The 14,849-nt window shown below is 58.7% G+C and overlaps 7 protein-coding genes across 7 annotated transcripts; 5 read left to right on the top strand and 2 right to left on the bottom strand.

The window, feature by feature from the left end:
• Nucleotides 1–2,309: 2,309 nt before the first annotated feature.
• On the top strand, nt 2,310–3,118 carry UV8b_00058 (uncharacterized protein; the record flags this gene model as incomplete). Its single annotated transcript, XM_043137556.1, has 3 exons — nt 2,310–2,488; nt 2,571–2,739; nt 2,795–3,118. 3 exons carry the CDS (start codon nt 2,310–2,312, stop codon nt 3,116–3,118), a joined length of 672 nt encoding a protein of 223 aa, XP_042993490.1.
• Nucleotides 3,119–3,504: 386 nt separating this feature from the next.
• UV8b_00057 (uncharacterized protein) lies at nt 3,505–4,394 on the bottom strand (the record flags this gene model as incomplete). Its single annotated transcript, XM_043137555.1, has 3 exons — nt 3,505–3,719; nt 3,823–4,052; nt 4,309–4,394. The coding sequence occupies 3 exons, from the start codon at nt 4,392–4,394 to the stop codon at nt 3,505–3,507; spliced, it is 531 nt and encodes a 176-aa protein (XP_042993489.1).
• A 3,667-nt stretch (nt 4,395–8,061) lies between these two features.
• On the top strand, nt 8,062–9,509 carry UV8b_00056 (uncharacterized protein; the record flags this gene model as incomplete). The annotated part of the gene is made up of 3 exons (XM_043137554.1): nt 8,062–8,122; nt 8,278–8,466; nt 8,629–9,509. 3 exons carry the CDS (start codon nt 8,062–8,064, stop codon nt 9,507–9,509), a joined length of 1,131 nt encoding a protein of 376 aa, XP_042993488.1.
• A 482-nt stretch (nt 9,510–9,991) lies between these two features.
• UV8b_00055 (uncharacterized protein) lies at nt 9,992–11,126 on the top strand (the record flags this gene model as incomplete). Its single annotated transcript, XM_043137553.1, has 3 exons — nt 9,992–10,011; nt 10,128–10,611; nt 10,737–11,126. 3 exons carry the CDS (start codon nt 9,992–9,994, stop codon nt 11,124–11,126), a joined length of 894 nt encoding a protein of 297 aa, XP_042993487.1.
• Nucleotides 11,127–11,351: 225 nt separating this feature from the next.
• On the bottom strand, nt 11,352–11,828 carry UV8b_00054 (uncharacterized protein; the record flags this gene model as incomplete). Its single annotated transcript, XM_043137552.1, has 1 exon — nt 11,352–11,828. The coding sequence occupies one exon, from the start codon at nt 11,826–11,828 to the stop codon at nt 11,352–11,354; it is 477 nt and encodes a 158-aa protein (XP_042993486.1).
• Nucleotides 11,829–12,794: 966 nt separating this feature from the next.
• On the top strand, nt 12,795–13,774 carry UV8b_00053 (uncharacterized protein; the record flags this gene model as incomplete). Its single annotated transcript, XM_043137551.1, has 2 exons — nt 12,795–13,386; nt 13,476–13,774. 2 exons carry the CDS (start codon nt 12,795–12,797, stop codon nt 13,772–13,774), a joined length of 891 nt encoding a protein of 296 aa, XP_042993485.1.
• Nucleotides 13,775–14,382: 608 nt separating this feature from the next.
• Nucleotides 14,383–14,705, top strand: UV8b_00052 (uncharacterized protein; the record flags this gene model as incomplete). Its single annotated transcript, XM_043137550.1, has 2 exons — nt 14,383–14,570; nt 14,681–14,705. 2 exons carry the CDS (start codon nt 14,383–14,385, stop codon nt 14,703–14,705), a joined length of 213 nt encoding a protein of 70 aa, XP_042993484.1.
• Between the last annotated feature and the right edge of the window lie 144 nt (nt 14,706–14,849).

The following is a 14,849-nucleotide window of genomic DNA, read 5'->3' as shown; positions in this document are numbered from 1 at the left end:
AGACGTTTGTGCGAATGTGCAAGTTGTCTGGTGCCGTGCTTTTATCAGGTCTGGAACATTTTGTTCTGGTGGAGCCCCCGCAGTCAGTCGCTAGGACGGAACAGAGCTCCCAGAAAGAAACTGTAGGCCGTTGTAACGGGTCTGGTTCTTTGCCGAGGGAATTGAGAGTTGAGACCTCGGGTTAGAATCACCAACAAGTATCGCAATCGCAGTACATAATACCCAATCATGTCGCACATTGTGTGGCGTCACACTTTTGGCGCAACAACAAGTGTCTACTCCGCACGGAGTATGTCAATACTACCCCGTGCTCAGTACGCACCAAAAGTGTTGCCTGAGCACAGCCAAATCGTCTGGTAGCAACGCAAATAAAACAAACAAACCCCGACATGGCCCAGGCCCAAGGACGCTGGCCATGGCCGGCCAGGACTTGGTGGCCATCAGCTGATTACATGTATCGAGTGAAAGGGGCGATCCTGGCAGCTGGCAGTCGGGACTCGGCATTCCGGCGGCCGCCAAGAAGGAAAAGAATGAAATGTCGCTTCTTCTTCTTCCGAACTCTCAATACCAGCAGGCCGCACCACCTCGCCAAGGCAAACTCTTCCACCAAACGTCGTCGTGAGGTTTGCATTTCTCCATTCTCCTGTCATGTGATTGCCATGGAGGCGTAAGTACCTTGCCGATACAATTTCTAGAGCAAAACGTCACGCACGCACATTCAGGTCTTCCGCCAAGATTCATACAGGCCTGTTTCAGAGCTTGCATCAAGTAGTCGATCGCTGACGCATTGGACCTTGGCTACGTATTCAAAGGCACCAGACTCGTCGCAAGGGGGGGGGGCACTGACAACCAGCGTCACTTAGCGGAGCTCTGCCTCCTTCATTTGAAAACGCAACGCAACAAGTTGTCCCGGACATACTTAAGGGGAAAGCCCGAGCACAACGCGTGACCGTACGCGTGCGTTTCGCCCAAGTCAACACAAGTAAACATTCATCAATTGGGAACAGGTCTAAACCTTGCTCGATCAGCGTCAGTCGTCCTGGCATTGGCCATCACGTCCAAAAATGAAAACAGGAATAAGCAAAAACTGTCGGTCCTTCGCAGTTCTCGATCAGATGTTGACTGTTTCGCAGTTTGACGACGGTGCTTGGATCACGACAAGTTGATCAGACTGTGCCAAGGGAACATTTTCTTTTATTCAAAGCTCAAAGGCAAATTGATGAGCGAAAAAAGCAAGGAGCTGGCAAGCCAGCACGGATGCATCTGGGCGTAAACAAGTTGGTTAAACGGAATCTTCAACACCAACCACCGATATACAAGTCCAAAAGCGGGTTTTTAAGGGCTGCGCTGGAGCTATTCGAGTGGCGGCAAACACTACGCCAAACTTCGTCGTCGATAGCTGAAAACGCAACGACAGGTGTCGACACCTTGACGGGCCAACTCGTTCAGCTGTTCAACTCACCCTCAATAGCAGCTACACTAGACCAAGACCCGCAGGTTGGCCCGCTCGCAATTCGCAGCCGCTCCTTAGTGCGATCTCCTATTTTTTAGGCTCTTTTCGATCACCTGCATCGATCATTGCGTCTCATTTGCTGCATCTATAGACGGATGTGACGGCGTGGAGGACCCACAGAAATGGTAAGATTCGGCGTTGGACGCGGATAAAGAGAAATCGATCGCATTGCAGACTGCGCAGACTGCGGTGGTGAATCACGCAATACTAGACATACATACTCTGTACTAAACCTGGACAACCCCGCTCCATCAAGTCCAGCTTCGAAGTCGGCGTATAACGGCCATATGATATGTCGCGATGGTGTTGCGAAGTCAGCACGGCTTTGCCCTACGACAGACATTTTACATGGTTATGCCGATGATGATGCTCCGTGATCTCTTTTCTCGAAATTAGAACGAGACAATGTGCTTAGGAGCTACCACAGGCGTCACCTTTCTGAATTCCCGCGGCATTAGTTACGACTCACAACTACCAATGTTTCCAGCAGCATGGAACCTTCTTGTCAGGTGATGTGCCATGCGATTCAACCCCGACAAGGAGCTCTCGGCACAGTCAGATTCATGTGAAATCGCAATACATCAGCACCGCGCATGCCCACAGCCACATGGCTCTATTTTGTGAGCCTCGGTCAAGCATTGAGCAACCCATTACTGATCCGGTACTGGGATTTCCTCGTCTGGAAACCAGGTTGCCAGGCATACTCTGTGCTGCCGCAGCTGTGTCGTTGTAATCTCAATTCTGCGAAAACCGTTGCCGAAAAGGGGGGGGGGGGGGGGATGTAGAGTTCGCTGCAATGGTTGAAAGGAGGGAAACCTTTGCATCACATGCGGCTTCGGGTAGATCCGGCAACCTCGCAGCAGACAAGTCTTACATGCCAATGACACGCGACGAGGCAAGTGATGCAGCTCTTGGCAACGATGCAGATGTTTCCGCCCCAAGGCATCAGAGTATACCGCGCATGCACGGATCAAGGTATGCCTTGTAGTTCGAATCCAAATGCTCTCAGGACCGTTCATCTTGAATTGGTTCATATTTTCCACTGCTACCACCACAGCAAGATCGCGAGTCCTGCCGAGGGGCCTTCGCCATGTGCGTCAGTTCTGACCAGAGCGATTTCGATAAAATACACGGCGCTATGCATTGGCGCAACGGGTTCATATGCTTCACTTGCAAACACGGGTTACGTCGAAATAAGCTACCGCGAGCCGCCGCGAGGTTCCGAGGTCAGACTGCAACAGTGCAGCATCAACGGATCTTTCACATGACGGGCACACCTAGCCCCGTGGTTCGGCCAAGGATCATGGCGAAGTTTGCTACTCGGGCCGCGCCATACTGTTGCCGTGGCTTGGAAGACAAAAGAAACGAAGCGAAATGGAAACGAGATTTGGCATGGGCCTGGCTAGGAGAGATGATGGCTCGCGGGCTGTCCTCCTCAAGATTCGCGCTTCATCAGAAGCAGACAACGAAACGCAGTCATTCTGCCTGCGTCGGAAGCGGGACCTTGCAAAGTTTGACCCTTGGTTTCGGAAGCCCAATACGCAGATGGCGAATGCACATCATCCGTCGCGCATGACTCTGCAGCCCGTACACTTTGGCAGGTAAGGGACGCAGGCGGCAAGGTTGCTGGGAGAAAGTCGTGCAGTGCAGGTTGCAGAGGACAGTACGGGGTAAACTAGGGGGCAAGGATTCGCGGATTTGACGAGGAACCAACACAACGGGTTTGCGTGCGACCCAGGCGGCATGAGGTGAGGAACAACATGTCGTCCATTACAGCCCCAGCGAAGTGGTCGGTCAATGGCTAATCTACAGGTACAGCCTCCGGGATCCTTTTCGATTTTTTTTTCCTGGCCACAAGCATGGTTTTGACGGAACGCGCCAACATTGACCGACCTGTCCATATTGTAAGCATGCATGTCATAGGTCTACACGCCGCCAACAAAACGGTGTGAAGTTTGGTGGGTGCATGGAAGGGCAAGCGGCCAAGTGCCTCATTCTCCTTCTGCTGCTTCATCGCCGTCTCCAGCCGTCGCAGTCTCTGGTTCCGCAGCAGCTGCGGGAGCTTCGGCTGCTTTCACAACCTCCTTGGCCGGAGCAGCAGGTTTGGCTTTGGCTTCGGATCTATCACCATTGGTTGTCTTGCCATTGGTCACTTCCTTGGCGGATCCCTCGGCAGTTTTGCGCTTCTTGGCGGCCGGTTGGTCATCTGTTCCAGCGAGTGTTAGCTGACGGGCGGCCGGAATCCCAACTGATCCAACGGGTTTCTGCGTGCTGCACATGAGGAAGTTGGGGGCTGTTGGCACACTGACCTTGCACGCCGTTTTCTTCCGCTTCGCTGGGGCTTTCGGCCTCATCGCCGTCTTGACCATCTGCTGCTTCTTCGTCTTCCCCGTCCCCTTCTCCTTCAGCATCACCTTCTTCGTCCGCAGCCTCTTCTTCTACTTCTACTTCTTCTTCCCCATTATCGTCGTCATCCTCCTCCTCCTCCTCCTCCTCCTCAGCGTCGTCATCTTCTTCTTCATCTCCTGTGGAGACGTACCTGATTGCCAGTAGCGTTAGCACGAGGGTAGCCAGGGGAACCATTGTCTACGATATGAAACGCCAGGGATTGATTGAGACGAGCAGCAAGCGTCCAGCATGTTGAAAAGCAGAACGCAACGCGACGCGACTTTTGGGGGCGCGCTGAAACCAAAAGCATGCAATTGTCGGTATGTGCGGGTTCATATCGCAAGACGACGAGAGAGACCACGGCTGCAGGTCCGGGTGTGGTGGTTCAAGGGTGGCGCGAAACTTACTCGTCTTCCTCCTCACCGTCATCCTCTTCAGGAAGGGAGACGAGCTCCTCCTCTACCTCGTCCTGCTTTCTCTTACGAGCAGACATTGTTGGTCAGAGAAGATGGGGAGGGAGTGTAGGAGAAAGGCTGAGAGTTGGCCGTGAGCTGCCTGCCAGGCTTTGGGTTGTGTAAGTGGGCGCCTGTGGTACCAGTCGCGGGGATGCCGAAGAAGCCAATGAGTGAAATTGGCCACTTGAACGGGGGGTGGGGGGGGGGAATATCAATACAAGACAGCAAGGCAAGCGCGACAATCAGTAAGGGGGAAAAAAAAGGAAAAAGAAAAAAGAAAAAAGAGGAATGGAAACGAAAGAGGAGGAGATGCGCCGAGAGGGTTGGGAGGGAGAAGGCTACTTGTATGTTTGGCTGGCGCCGGTTAGGTACGAAGTTACCTGGCTGCGGCACAAAGGAGAACCAGAGGCGGCGAGGAGGGAAAAGGGAGGGAGGGCAGGAGGCAGACTCCAGAGCGAGCGAGCAACGAGCAAGTCAGCAGCAAGCAAGCATAACAGCATCGCAGCCAAGGAGGACTTGGACGGACTGGGAGTCTGTCTGGGACCAGACTTGAGAGGAGAGGCCAGAGCCAGAGAGGTAGGGGGGTGCAGCCAAGAGCTGGGGAGCTGCTCTTTTGGACGAGTCGACCCGCGTACCTCGAGCTCCGGCAGGACGGTACGTACCTTGGCCGAAGGCTTTCCAAACAAGCTTGAGAAGCAGGGCGCAGTGAGCGCCATCTGTCATGATGTTTCGCTACAGACACGCCCTTGCTTAATCCCACCCGGCTGCAAGCCTGCGCGCATTCTGCGGACTCGGATAGGGTCCTCAGTCATGGGGAGTGGATACTGGGCAGTGAACAGTGAAGGATGGAACTTTGGACTGTGGACTGCGGACTGTACGTGGACAGTGGATATTGGACTGCAGACTGTGGAATGTACTGTGGACAGTGGATACTAGACTGCAGACTGTGGACTGCGGACTGTACTGTGGACGGTGGAGCCCTCGTCGACGACTCAGATCTGCTACGGAGTAGAGTACCGGCAACCCCAGCTTCCAAAATATGCGCGCGCGCCCAGGCTTTCCGGGATTCGCATTCGCTTGCAAACTCGTCGCCTCGATAGACACTTGCGCAAGGTTGGCAGGTCCGCGGCATTGAGCGTTCCCAAGCGCAGCAACAGCGTCTGCTTTGCAGGGGCCGCGTCGAGCCCCTCGCGGGAAAACCTCTACTCGCGTCGCGTCCCAACAAACAAACAAAAAAAAAAAAAAAAAAAAAAAAAAAAAAAAAACCGGGCATTTCATCGATCCGTGGCTTCGTGGACAGACCTTGTTAAAAGTCGCCACTTGAGCCGAGCATAGGACGGACGCACGCAGTCGGCCCAACGACGCTCCGTCTCTTGGGAATCTCGTGGGACACTGGGCAGATCCGCGCGGATGTAAGCAGCAGACCAGCTGCTAGCAGGCTCACAAGCTCCGTCGGCAAGGGACTGTGTCGCGTTGCGACTGACGACAAGAAAAGAAAAAGAAAAAAAAAAGAAAAAAAAAAGAAAAAAGAGAGAGAGAGAGAGAGCGAGAAAGGTGGGGGAAGAAAACAAAGCAGAGGAGCAGTAACAGACGCAGACGCAGACGCAGGCACAGAAGGACAGCAAAACAGGCGGGAGAAGATCCGGCCGCACGTACCAGCAGGCTGCAAGGCGCAGGTGCTTCTTCTTGCTCTGGTCGCCGAGAAGAAAGGAAGAAGCTCAGCAGAAAAGGAAAAAAAGGAAGAGACGGATGGGTCGGCGGCGGGCTTGTGTTGGCGAGTGGCCAGTGGAGTCGGGTCTTTCTTGGCCCAGCCCAGCCTCTTTTCTGACTGCGGATCGAACGGTACATGTACGTATCCTCGGGACGCTTGTTGCTGCCTTGCTGCCTTGCGATCTGGCCTTGTTGTTGTTGTTGTTGTTGTTGTTGTCGTCGTCGTCGTCATTGCGCGTTGGCTGGAACTCGGCTGGGGGGATCCGATCCGCCGACGCAAGCCTGGGCGTTGCAGTTGCAGGCTGGCGTTGGCAGCACTGTGGATTGGAACGGGTCAGCAACTCCAGGTGAAGATTGGTGGTGAATCGAACAATCGCAACTCGCTGTTTTCCCCTGCGAGCTCTTCCGTCAGGCCAGGTCCGTCCTGGTGGAATTCGGCTGAGACTTGGAAGCAGCTGAGCTGAGGGAGGGTCTGTGCCACAAAGGGGGCGCGAGAAGTGGGCGGGGGATGGGTGGATGTGGGGATGGGGGGATGGGTGGAGGGTATGTATCCACCAAGTCGTGGGTTAAGCAGGCTCGTCTTGTCTTGTGTTTTGTCTTGTCTTGTTTTGTTTTTGCTTTTGCTTTGCGGTGCTTTGCTTTGCTCCAACGCTCCTTTGGCTTGGTGGAAGGAGGGGGACCTGCCTGCAAGTTGAAATGGAGCTGGGCCGATGATGGCATCGCGCATTTCCCCATGCAGGGCGGGGGCGGCACGTTTCCAGTGCCCTCCCTCCCTGCCCACGGCTAGAGCAGAGTGGCCCCAGCCCGTCTTCAGTCTTCAGTCTTCAGTCTTCAGTCTTCAGTCTTCAGTCTTCAGTCTTCAACCAGACCAGACCAGACCAGACCAGACACAAGCTAGACCTTCATCCACCAAACCCATTGCGTTCATCAGCAGTGAGTATGCCCATCCATCGTCCTGCATGAGCAAATCCAAATCCCCGCCCGGCTTCCAGACTCTGCCAAGCGCGAGAATGCCGGCCTGCCGCCCCCGTAAGAGACATTGACCACCTCGTGCTCACCTGCGCCGACGTCCAGGGGCCACCGTGGCCTGGTACGCGACGCACCTGGGCATGACCCACCCCCCCCCCCCCCCCCGAGGACGTTGACCTCCCGAGGCCGCGCCGTCCGTCACCCGGTTCGCGCTGCGACTCGGCTCCCGCAAGATCAATCTCCACCAGAGGGGGAGGGGGCCGAGTTCGAGCCCCCAAGGCCCAGACGGCGCTGCCGGGAACGGCCGGCCTGTGCTTTCTGCTCGGCGACGGGGTGGGATATCCACGAGGTGGTGAGGGCTTTTCAAACGCGGCCGGGTTGACGTTCTCAAGGGGGGGGGGGGGGGGGGCAAGGGGTGCCTTGCGGAGTGCGCATGTGAGGGATCCGGATGGCAATCTGATAGAGTGAGGTTTGGCGCGCCTGTCCCATCGTGGGGTTGGGTGCCAGCCGCTGCTAGCTGGGTAGGCTGTCGCAATATGCTATGATGGACAGCGGCAGCCATGCTGGGGTTGCGTTGCGCGCGATGACGGGATCCGGTCGCCTTGCCGGGTCCGGAATCCCTGACGAGGGGGCCATGTGTGACGGATTGGAAATGTTGTTGTTGTTGTTGTTGTCGTTGCTGTTGTTTTGGCAAAGTAATTCCCAGACCATAACCGGGGAAGCAGACGAGCGAGCCGTCAAGTCGTCAAGTCGTCAAGGGGTACTCGATATGAGCAGTGCATCACCAGCACTGCAGCTGGGCGAGTTCGGCGATAAAACCACCAACACAACCCATCACGTGACGGCTGGAGTGAGTCAACCAGACAAGTTTTCCTCCAGTCTCCCCTCCCACGTCCAATTGTCTCCGGCGGGGCCGCCGAAAAAAAAAATCATTTAAAGTAATCCGCCGCAGCCAGTTGCTGAAATCTAGATCCTCGCCAGGATTCCCAACCCTCTCTCCCCAGCCCCCGAGTCTCGTAAACGAAAATGTCGCCCTTGGTTGTTCACCTGCGGTGCGAAACCAAGCCGCTGGAGCGTCGTTCTCCATGTACGCATGCGCATACGCAACCCCCCCTCACCACCACCCCCCCCCCCCTCCTCCTCCTCTCGGCTCCACCCCCCTCTTTTCCTCTGCGTCCTGCCCTTCCTGGCTTCCTTGTCCCCCATCCCACGTCTCTGGAGACGCATCTGCTAACTGCGCAGTGTCGCCCGAGACGGCCAAGGCGCTCATCGAGGCCGGCTACGTCGTCCGCGTGGAGGAGTCCCCCGACCGCATTTACAAGGCCGACGAGTTCAAGGCTGTTGGCGCCGACATCGTCCCGGCGGGCTCCTGGGTCAAGGCCCCGACCAGCGACATCATTCTGGGCTTGAAGGAGATTCAAGCAGACGGCAGTTGGTCCTTTTTTTCTGCTTGCCCCCCCCCCCCCCCATCAACCCGACCCCTCGCGACGGCTTGGGGAAGAAAAAAAAAAAAGGAAGAGTGCAGTTGGCTGACCGTGACCTTGGGCGCGTGATGAAACCCTTGCTTTTGCAACTCTTTCCCGTGCGCCGCAGCCCCTTTGCCGCATTCCTACATCCACTTTGCCCACGTGTTCAAGAGGCAGCACGGATGGGCCAAGGAGCTCTCGCGCTTCTCCAACGCAGGCGGCCTGCTGTACGACCTGGAGTTCCTGACGGATGAGAACGGGCGCCGCGTCGCAGCGTTTGGCTACTGGGCCGGCTACGCCGGCACGGCCTTGGCCCTGCTGGCCTGGGCGCACCAGCTGCTTCGCCCGGGGACCGCGCAGGGGCCGGTGCCGGTGTTCGACTCGGCCTCGGCGCTCGTCGACCTCGTCAGGTCGGCCGTCAACGAGGCCCTGGCAGCCAACGAGGGCCAGTTCCCCCGCGTCATCGTCATCGGCGCGCTCGGCCGCTGCGGCACGGGGGCGGTCGAGTGCTGCGAGGCCGCCGGCCTGCCCGCGGAATCCGTCCTCAGGTGGGACATGGCCGAGACCAGCAAGGGCGGGCCCTTCAGGGAGGTCGCCGAGTCGGACATCTTCGTCAACTGCGTCTACCTCGGCGCGCACCGCGTGCCTCCCTTTGTCACGTTCGAGTCCCTGTCGGGGCCCGGCCGGCGGCTCCGCGTCATCTGCGACGTCAGCTGCGACCCCAACAGCGAGAACAACCCGATCCCGGTGTACGCCAGCTACAGCTCGTTCCAGAGCCCCACCATCCCGGCCTCGGGGCACCTCGACGGGCCGGAGCTGCGCATCATTGCCATTGACTATCTGCCCACCCTGGTCGCGCGCGAGGCCAGCGACGAGTATTCGTCGCTGCTGCTGCCGGCCTTGCTGACGCTGGACCGCCGGGACGACGAGGGCGTGTGGAAGAGGGCGGAGCGGACGTATCGGGCCAGGGTGGCGGAAATCCCCGAGGGCACAAGCCCTGCGTCTTGATTCTAGCCTAGGCCAGGTAGTTGTGATGCGTAATGCCAACCAGATGTCGTGCCAGCCCGGTCGTGGTCCGAGCCGGTGGAAAAAACCACGGCGGTTGTTTTGGCCTTGTTTTAGTCCATTATTGATCCAAACGTGGTGACGTTGCTTTTGCCCCGGGGTGGGAAAACGCACTTCCATGTTTTGCCGTCAATGGAGCGAGGAGCGAGGAGCGAACTGAACCAGTCTGGTGACACCTTCGCTTCTCGTCTCCAGCAGCAGCAACACCGGCCCCCAAGTACTCCGCTCGTCGGTCCGTCAAGTCCGTCGTGACGACATACCGAGCAAATCGGCCTGCCAGCCCCACATCAGCCGGGTTTCCCAATCAGTCACGCCATGTAGAACCCATCGAGCCATTCAACGACTGCATCTCTCTTGCACAGCAGCAGCACACTCAACCAACCACCCTCGACCAACTCAGCCAGCCCAGCCTCGTGCAACACACCATGGCGCTCAAGCACACCAGGCAAGTTGGCCCCGTTCCCGCGACGACGACGCCGCACAAAAAAAAAACCACCAGACCACCTCCGCCACCTCCCTCCCCCCCCCCCCCCCCAGCTAACCAATCGTATCCCGCGGCAGCCGCACCGTCGCCCTCAACACGGGCGACCAGATGCCCGCCGTCGGCCTGGGAACCTGGCAATCCAAGCCCCACGAGGTCCAGGCCGCCGTCGAGGCCGCCCTCCGCGCCGGCTACCGCCACATCGACACGGCCGCCGCGTACGGCAACGAGAAGGAGGTCGGCGCCGGCATCCGGGCCTCGGGCGTGCCGCGCCGCGACATATGGCTGACCACCAAGCTCCGCAACCCGGACCAGACGCGCGTGGCCGACGCGCTCGACCAGAGCTTGCGCGACCTCGGCACCGACCACGTCGACTTGTACCTCGTGCACTGGCCGGCCGCGACGGACCCCGCCGACGGCATGAAGCTCGTTCCCGGCTGGACCTTTGTCGACACCTGGAGGGAGATGCAGAAGCTGGTGCGGACGGGCAAGGCGAGGAACATTGGCGTCTCCAACTTTGCCATTGCCAACCTCGAGGTGCTGCTGGGGCACGAAAGCTGCGAGGTGGGTTTTTATATTTTCTTCCGGGCTCCTCTTCCCCCCCCCCCCCCCCCCCCCCATCCCTGGCCTGCGGATCTTGGGAAATGGTTGGGAACCGCCTGCTGAACTCGTCTTTGGGATGGTTCTAGATTGTGCCGGCGGTCAATCAGATCGAGCTGCACCCGTGCAACCCGTCCCCCAGACTCGTCGCGTACAACGCCTCCAAGGGCATCCACAGCACCGGGTACTCGTGCTTGGGGTCTACCGATTCTCCGCTTTACACCAACGAGACGCTGCTCGGCATCGCAGAGGCCAAGGGCAGGACGCCTCAGCAGGTGCTCCTCATGTGGGGGCTGCAGAAGGGCTGGAGCGTGATCCCCAAGAGCGTCAACCCGGAGAGGATCGAGGCTAATTTCCAGCTCGACGGGTGGGAGCTGTCTGGTGACGAGATGAGGAGCATTGACGGCATCGAGGAGCGCTTCAAGGTTTGCACAGACGATTGGTTGCCCGTCAAGGTGTTTTTTGGGGATGACGAGTAAAGGAGTTGTCCTGTTTTCCCCCGGGGGCCCCCCATTGCGCCATCAACCTGCCATGGAAAGGGAAACAAAAAAAATGGGGAAAAAAAAAACACCAGTAGTGAAAATAAGGCGCGGGCCGTTGCAACCAAGACCTTCCTTGTGCACCATGCTGCTATATATATGCCGGGGTATCTTTTTTTTGCGCAAATTCCATCCGCTTGCTCCTCCGAGGATCCTCCCCATTCTCTACAGGTTGGCGTTAATCTTGCCCTTTTCGTCCTGCAGCTCCTCGGCCAAGACACACGCCACCTCGGCGCGTATTCTCCCCGCCAGGCTCTCGGCCTCGCCGTCGTCCAGCTCCTCGCGCTGGCCCCTCCCAAACATGGTGAAGCTCTCGCTCAGCCTGCCGCTCGCGCGGATCTCGGGCCGCGGGATGATGTGGTAGTGCATGTGGGGGACGACCTGCGCCGCGGCGGCCCCGTTGTTCTGCACCACGTTCCAGTCCTGGACGCCGGTCGCTCTCGCCAGCGCGGCCGACAGCACGCGCAGGTGGTTGCCCATCTGGAGGGATTCCTCGCGCGTCGCGTCCGTCAGCTTGGGCCGGTGCGCGCGCGGGCAGACGAGCAGGTGGCCGTGGGAGAGGGGCATGATGTCGAGGAAGGCGATGACGAGCGGCGCCGAGAGCACGACAAACGACGGCGGCGTCGTCGCGTCCGGGTTCATGGACGGCGGGGGGGTGAGGGGGTCGTAGGGCGCATGGGCGGAGGAGATGGCGCAGAAGGGGCAGCAGCTGTCCGGGGGGGGGGAGGCGAAGGGTCGAACATGATCTGGCAGGTTGGCTGGTTGGCTTCTTGGGTGCGGTGGAGAGAGGAGGGGGGGGGCTCCTGGGGTGAGGGGGCGGTCGGATTGAGGGTTGCGGGAGGAGACACGGGTCGTTGTTGGTGAGACGGGCGGTTGGCGATGGCGGGTGGTGGGTGGTGGGTGGTGGGTGGTGGGTGGTTGTTTGTTGTTGTTGTTGTTGTCGTGAAGCAAAAGTTGTGGGTTGACGTCAGGTAATGCGGATGGTGCGCACTGCATGCAGATGCGATTGATCCCGTGCCGTTTGCAGCGACAGTTTGTCTTCAGGGGGTTCGCTGGGCGCGGCACGCACGACCCAGGGCGAATCAAGTGGCGTGGCTGGAACAGAAGAGGGCGCGGCACGGCTTGGCACGGCTCATCCAAGAGTCCTCCGAGGTGCAGCTTTTTCATGCGTCATTTGCCGCTGGTTCAACGAGACAAAAGGAGCGAGCATATTTACCACCCGAGTCTCCAAACTCCAGCGTCTCCTTTGCAGCATTTGACAAGGCATTTCAAGCTGCAGTGACTCTGGTCCAGGGTAGCCCCGAGCACCCGCCTCCACAGCCAAAACGACAGGTAAAAGTTGATGGATTAGTCAGCCAACCCCTCCATCAGCATCCTACTGTCTCGTGCGCCGCCACTATTCTGCCTTGACTGCCGACGTCGGATTGGCAACGACAAATAAAGAGGCACGCAACGCAGCACATTGGGGAAAAGCATAAAGGAAAAAAAAAAGAAAAAAAAAAGAAAGCCAACGCCCACCACCATCTTTCACCCCTTTCAGCCCGTCCTCGCACAACACAAAACCTCCTCGGGCCTCACAGTCCACCCTGTTATTCATTCGGCTTCCCCATGGCTCCCCACACCGTCCTCGTCGACACGGCGGCCGACTTTGCGCCCGCCGCCACGCCGCTGGCGGCGAAGCGCAACCTGCTGCTGGCCCCGCCGTCAGTCGCCGCCCACGAGGAGAAGCTGCGACATGTCTTTGCGGCTTTTGACCGCTCCAGCACCGACCTGCAGATGCTGGACCGCCTCTCGGCCGGCCTGGTTTCCCTCCCCGCCGCGGCGTACGACCTGGTGCTCGTTCTCCGAGATGCGGACGGCTCCCGTGGCCCCGAGCTCGCCCAGCTGCTGAACCGCCACCTCTTCACCATGGTCGTCCCCGCAATCAAGGCCGGCGGGCGTCTGCAGTTCCAGGACGGCCAGTTCGGAGGCGCAGAGTCCAAGGAAGCCATCCTCGCGGGCTTGGTAGCCCGGGACGGCGGGTTCGAGAAGCCGCAAGAGGAAGAAGTCGTGGTGCCCCTGCGGCTCGGCAAGAGCAAGACCACACGGCCCGCTGCTCCTGCGGCGCCCCAGTTCGACTTTGACGACCTGGACGACGACGACATCATCGACGAGCATGCCCTGCTGGACGAGGAGGACCTCAAGCGCCGGCCCCAAGCGCGTACGTTTGCCCTCGCGAGTTGCCCCCTGCCCCCCCGTCCTCTCAGCGTGTACTCATGACGTGTGTTTTTTTTGTTTTTTTTTTTGCAGCCACCAACTGCCAGCCGCAGAAGCGCCGTCGTCCCTGCAAAGACTGCACCTGCGGCCTGGCCGCCAAGTTCGAGGCCGAAGAAAAGGAGCGCCGGGCACAGGCGGACGAGGGCCTCGCGGCCGTCAAGCTCGACACCAACGACCTCAACGAGCTGGACTTTACGGTCAAGGGCAAGACGGGCTCGTGCAACAACTGCTCGCTGGGAGATGCGTTTCGGTGCTCCACCTGCCCGTTTATCGGACTGCCCGCGTTCAAGCCCGGGGAAGAAGTGCGCATCCTGAACGAAGTGCAGCTGTAAGGCGTCGGCGAGGCATCATAGGGCACGAAGCGTGTGTTTGACGGACGGAATGTGATTGGGCATGCACAAAAACCATGGATGACGGCGTTTTTTTGGCGTTTGGTACTGCGTTTTTGCCGCCTTGTAAATGTGGGCGGCTCGGAAACGGCTAGGATTTGAATGAATTCGCGTCTGGTCGTCGAAGCGTGCCTTTTCGGACGAGCCATGTTGCCTGGGCGTGAAGAGTGCTCCTCTTGGTTGAAACACAAGGCCGTACTTGTCAACCGAGACCAGACCAGACCCCAGCCGATTCAGCAGCTCTCCCTGCACAGCAGTTGCCGCAACGCACCTCGCCGGCGTATTTATTGCATGCATGCAGTGCAGGACAGTCAACCACCGACTCCGGAGTTTGTACCAGAACGCCCAGGCCAACCAACCCGATCCTGCGCCACCGCCCCGATTCTGCCGCTGCCGCTGCCCCCACCAAAAACTCTGGCCGTCTCCCCCGTCTGCCGCCCTGGCCATCCATCACAATTGATCTTTCCTTTTTTTTTTTTTTTTTTCCCCCCAAGCTGAAACCCAATCCCGAATCCGCATCCCGCCCGCAGCCCGCCCGCAGCACGCCCATCATGCCCCGCGAGGAATACCAGGTGCCCTCCGCATCCACCGCGCGCGGCAACACGCGCGACGACCACTCCCGCTCGGTCATGACCTACATCTGCGGCGACTGCGGGAGCAGCGTCACGCTGGGCAAGGACGCCCTGGTGGCGTGTCCGCATTGCGCGGGGAGAGTCCTGTACAAGGAGAGGACAAAGAGGTGCGTTTTGACCCCCAAACAACCGCCCCCTCGCCCCCCGCCCCGGGGGCTGTTGTCTTCGCGCCGTTGTCTACGGTGGCATGGTGAACACGCCCTGACCAAGGCTGCAGAATGGTCCAGTTTGAAGCTCGGTGACGGGTGACGGGGGCAAGCAAGGACTGCGATGGGAAATGGAGTGCTTGGGTGTTGGCGGAGTTTTTTGGGCATCACGATACGGAGATCCGAGAGCAAGCAGCAGGGATTTGGAGTCAGTTTGGCATGAGTTTTTTTTTTTTTTGT

This window comes from Ustilaginoidea virens, chromosome 1 (assembly GCF_000687475.1).
Source record: "Ustilaginoidea virens chromosome 1, complete sequence".
Lineage (NCBI taxonomy): Eukaryota > Fungi > Ascomycota > Sordariomycetes > Hypocreales > Clavicipitaceae > Ustilaginoidea > Ustilaginoidea virens.
The sequence above is the reverse complement of the archived record's forward strand: the minus strand, read 5'-3'. Positions and strand labels throughout refer to the sequence as shown.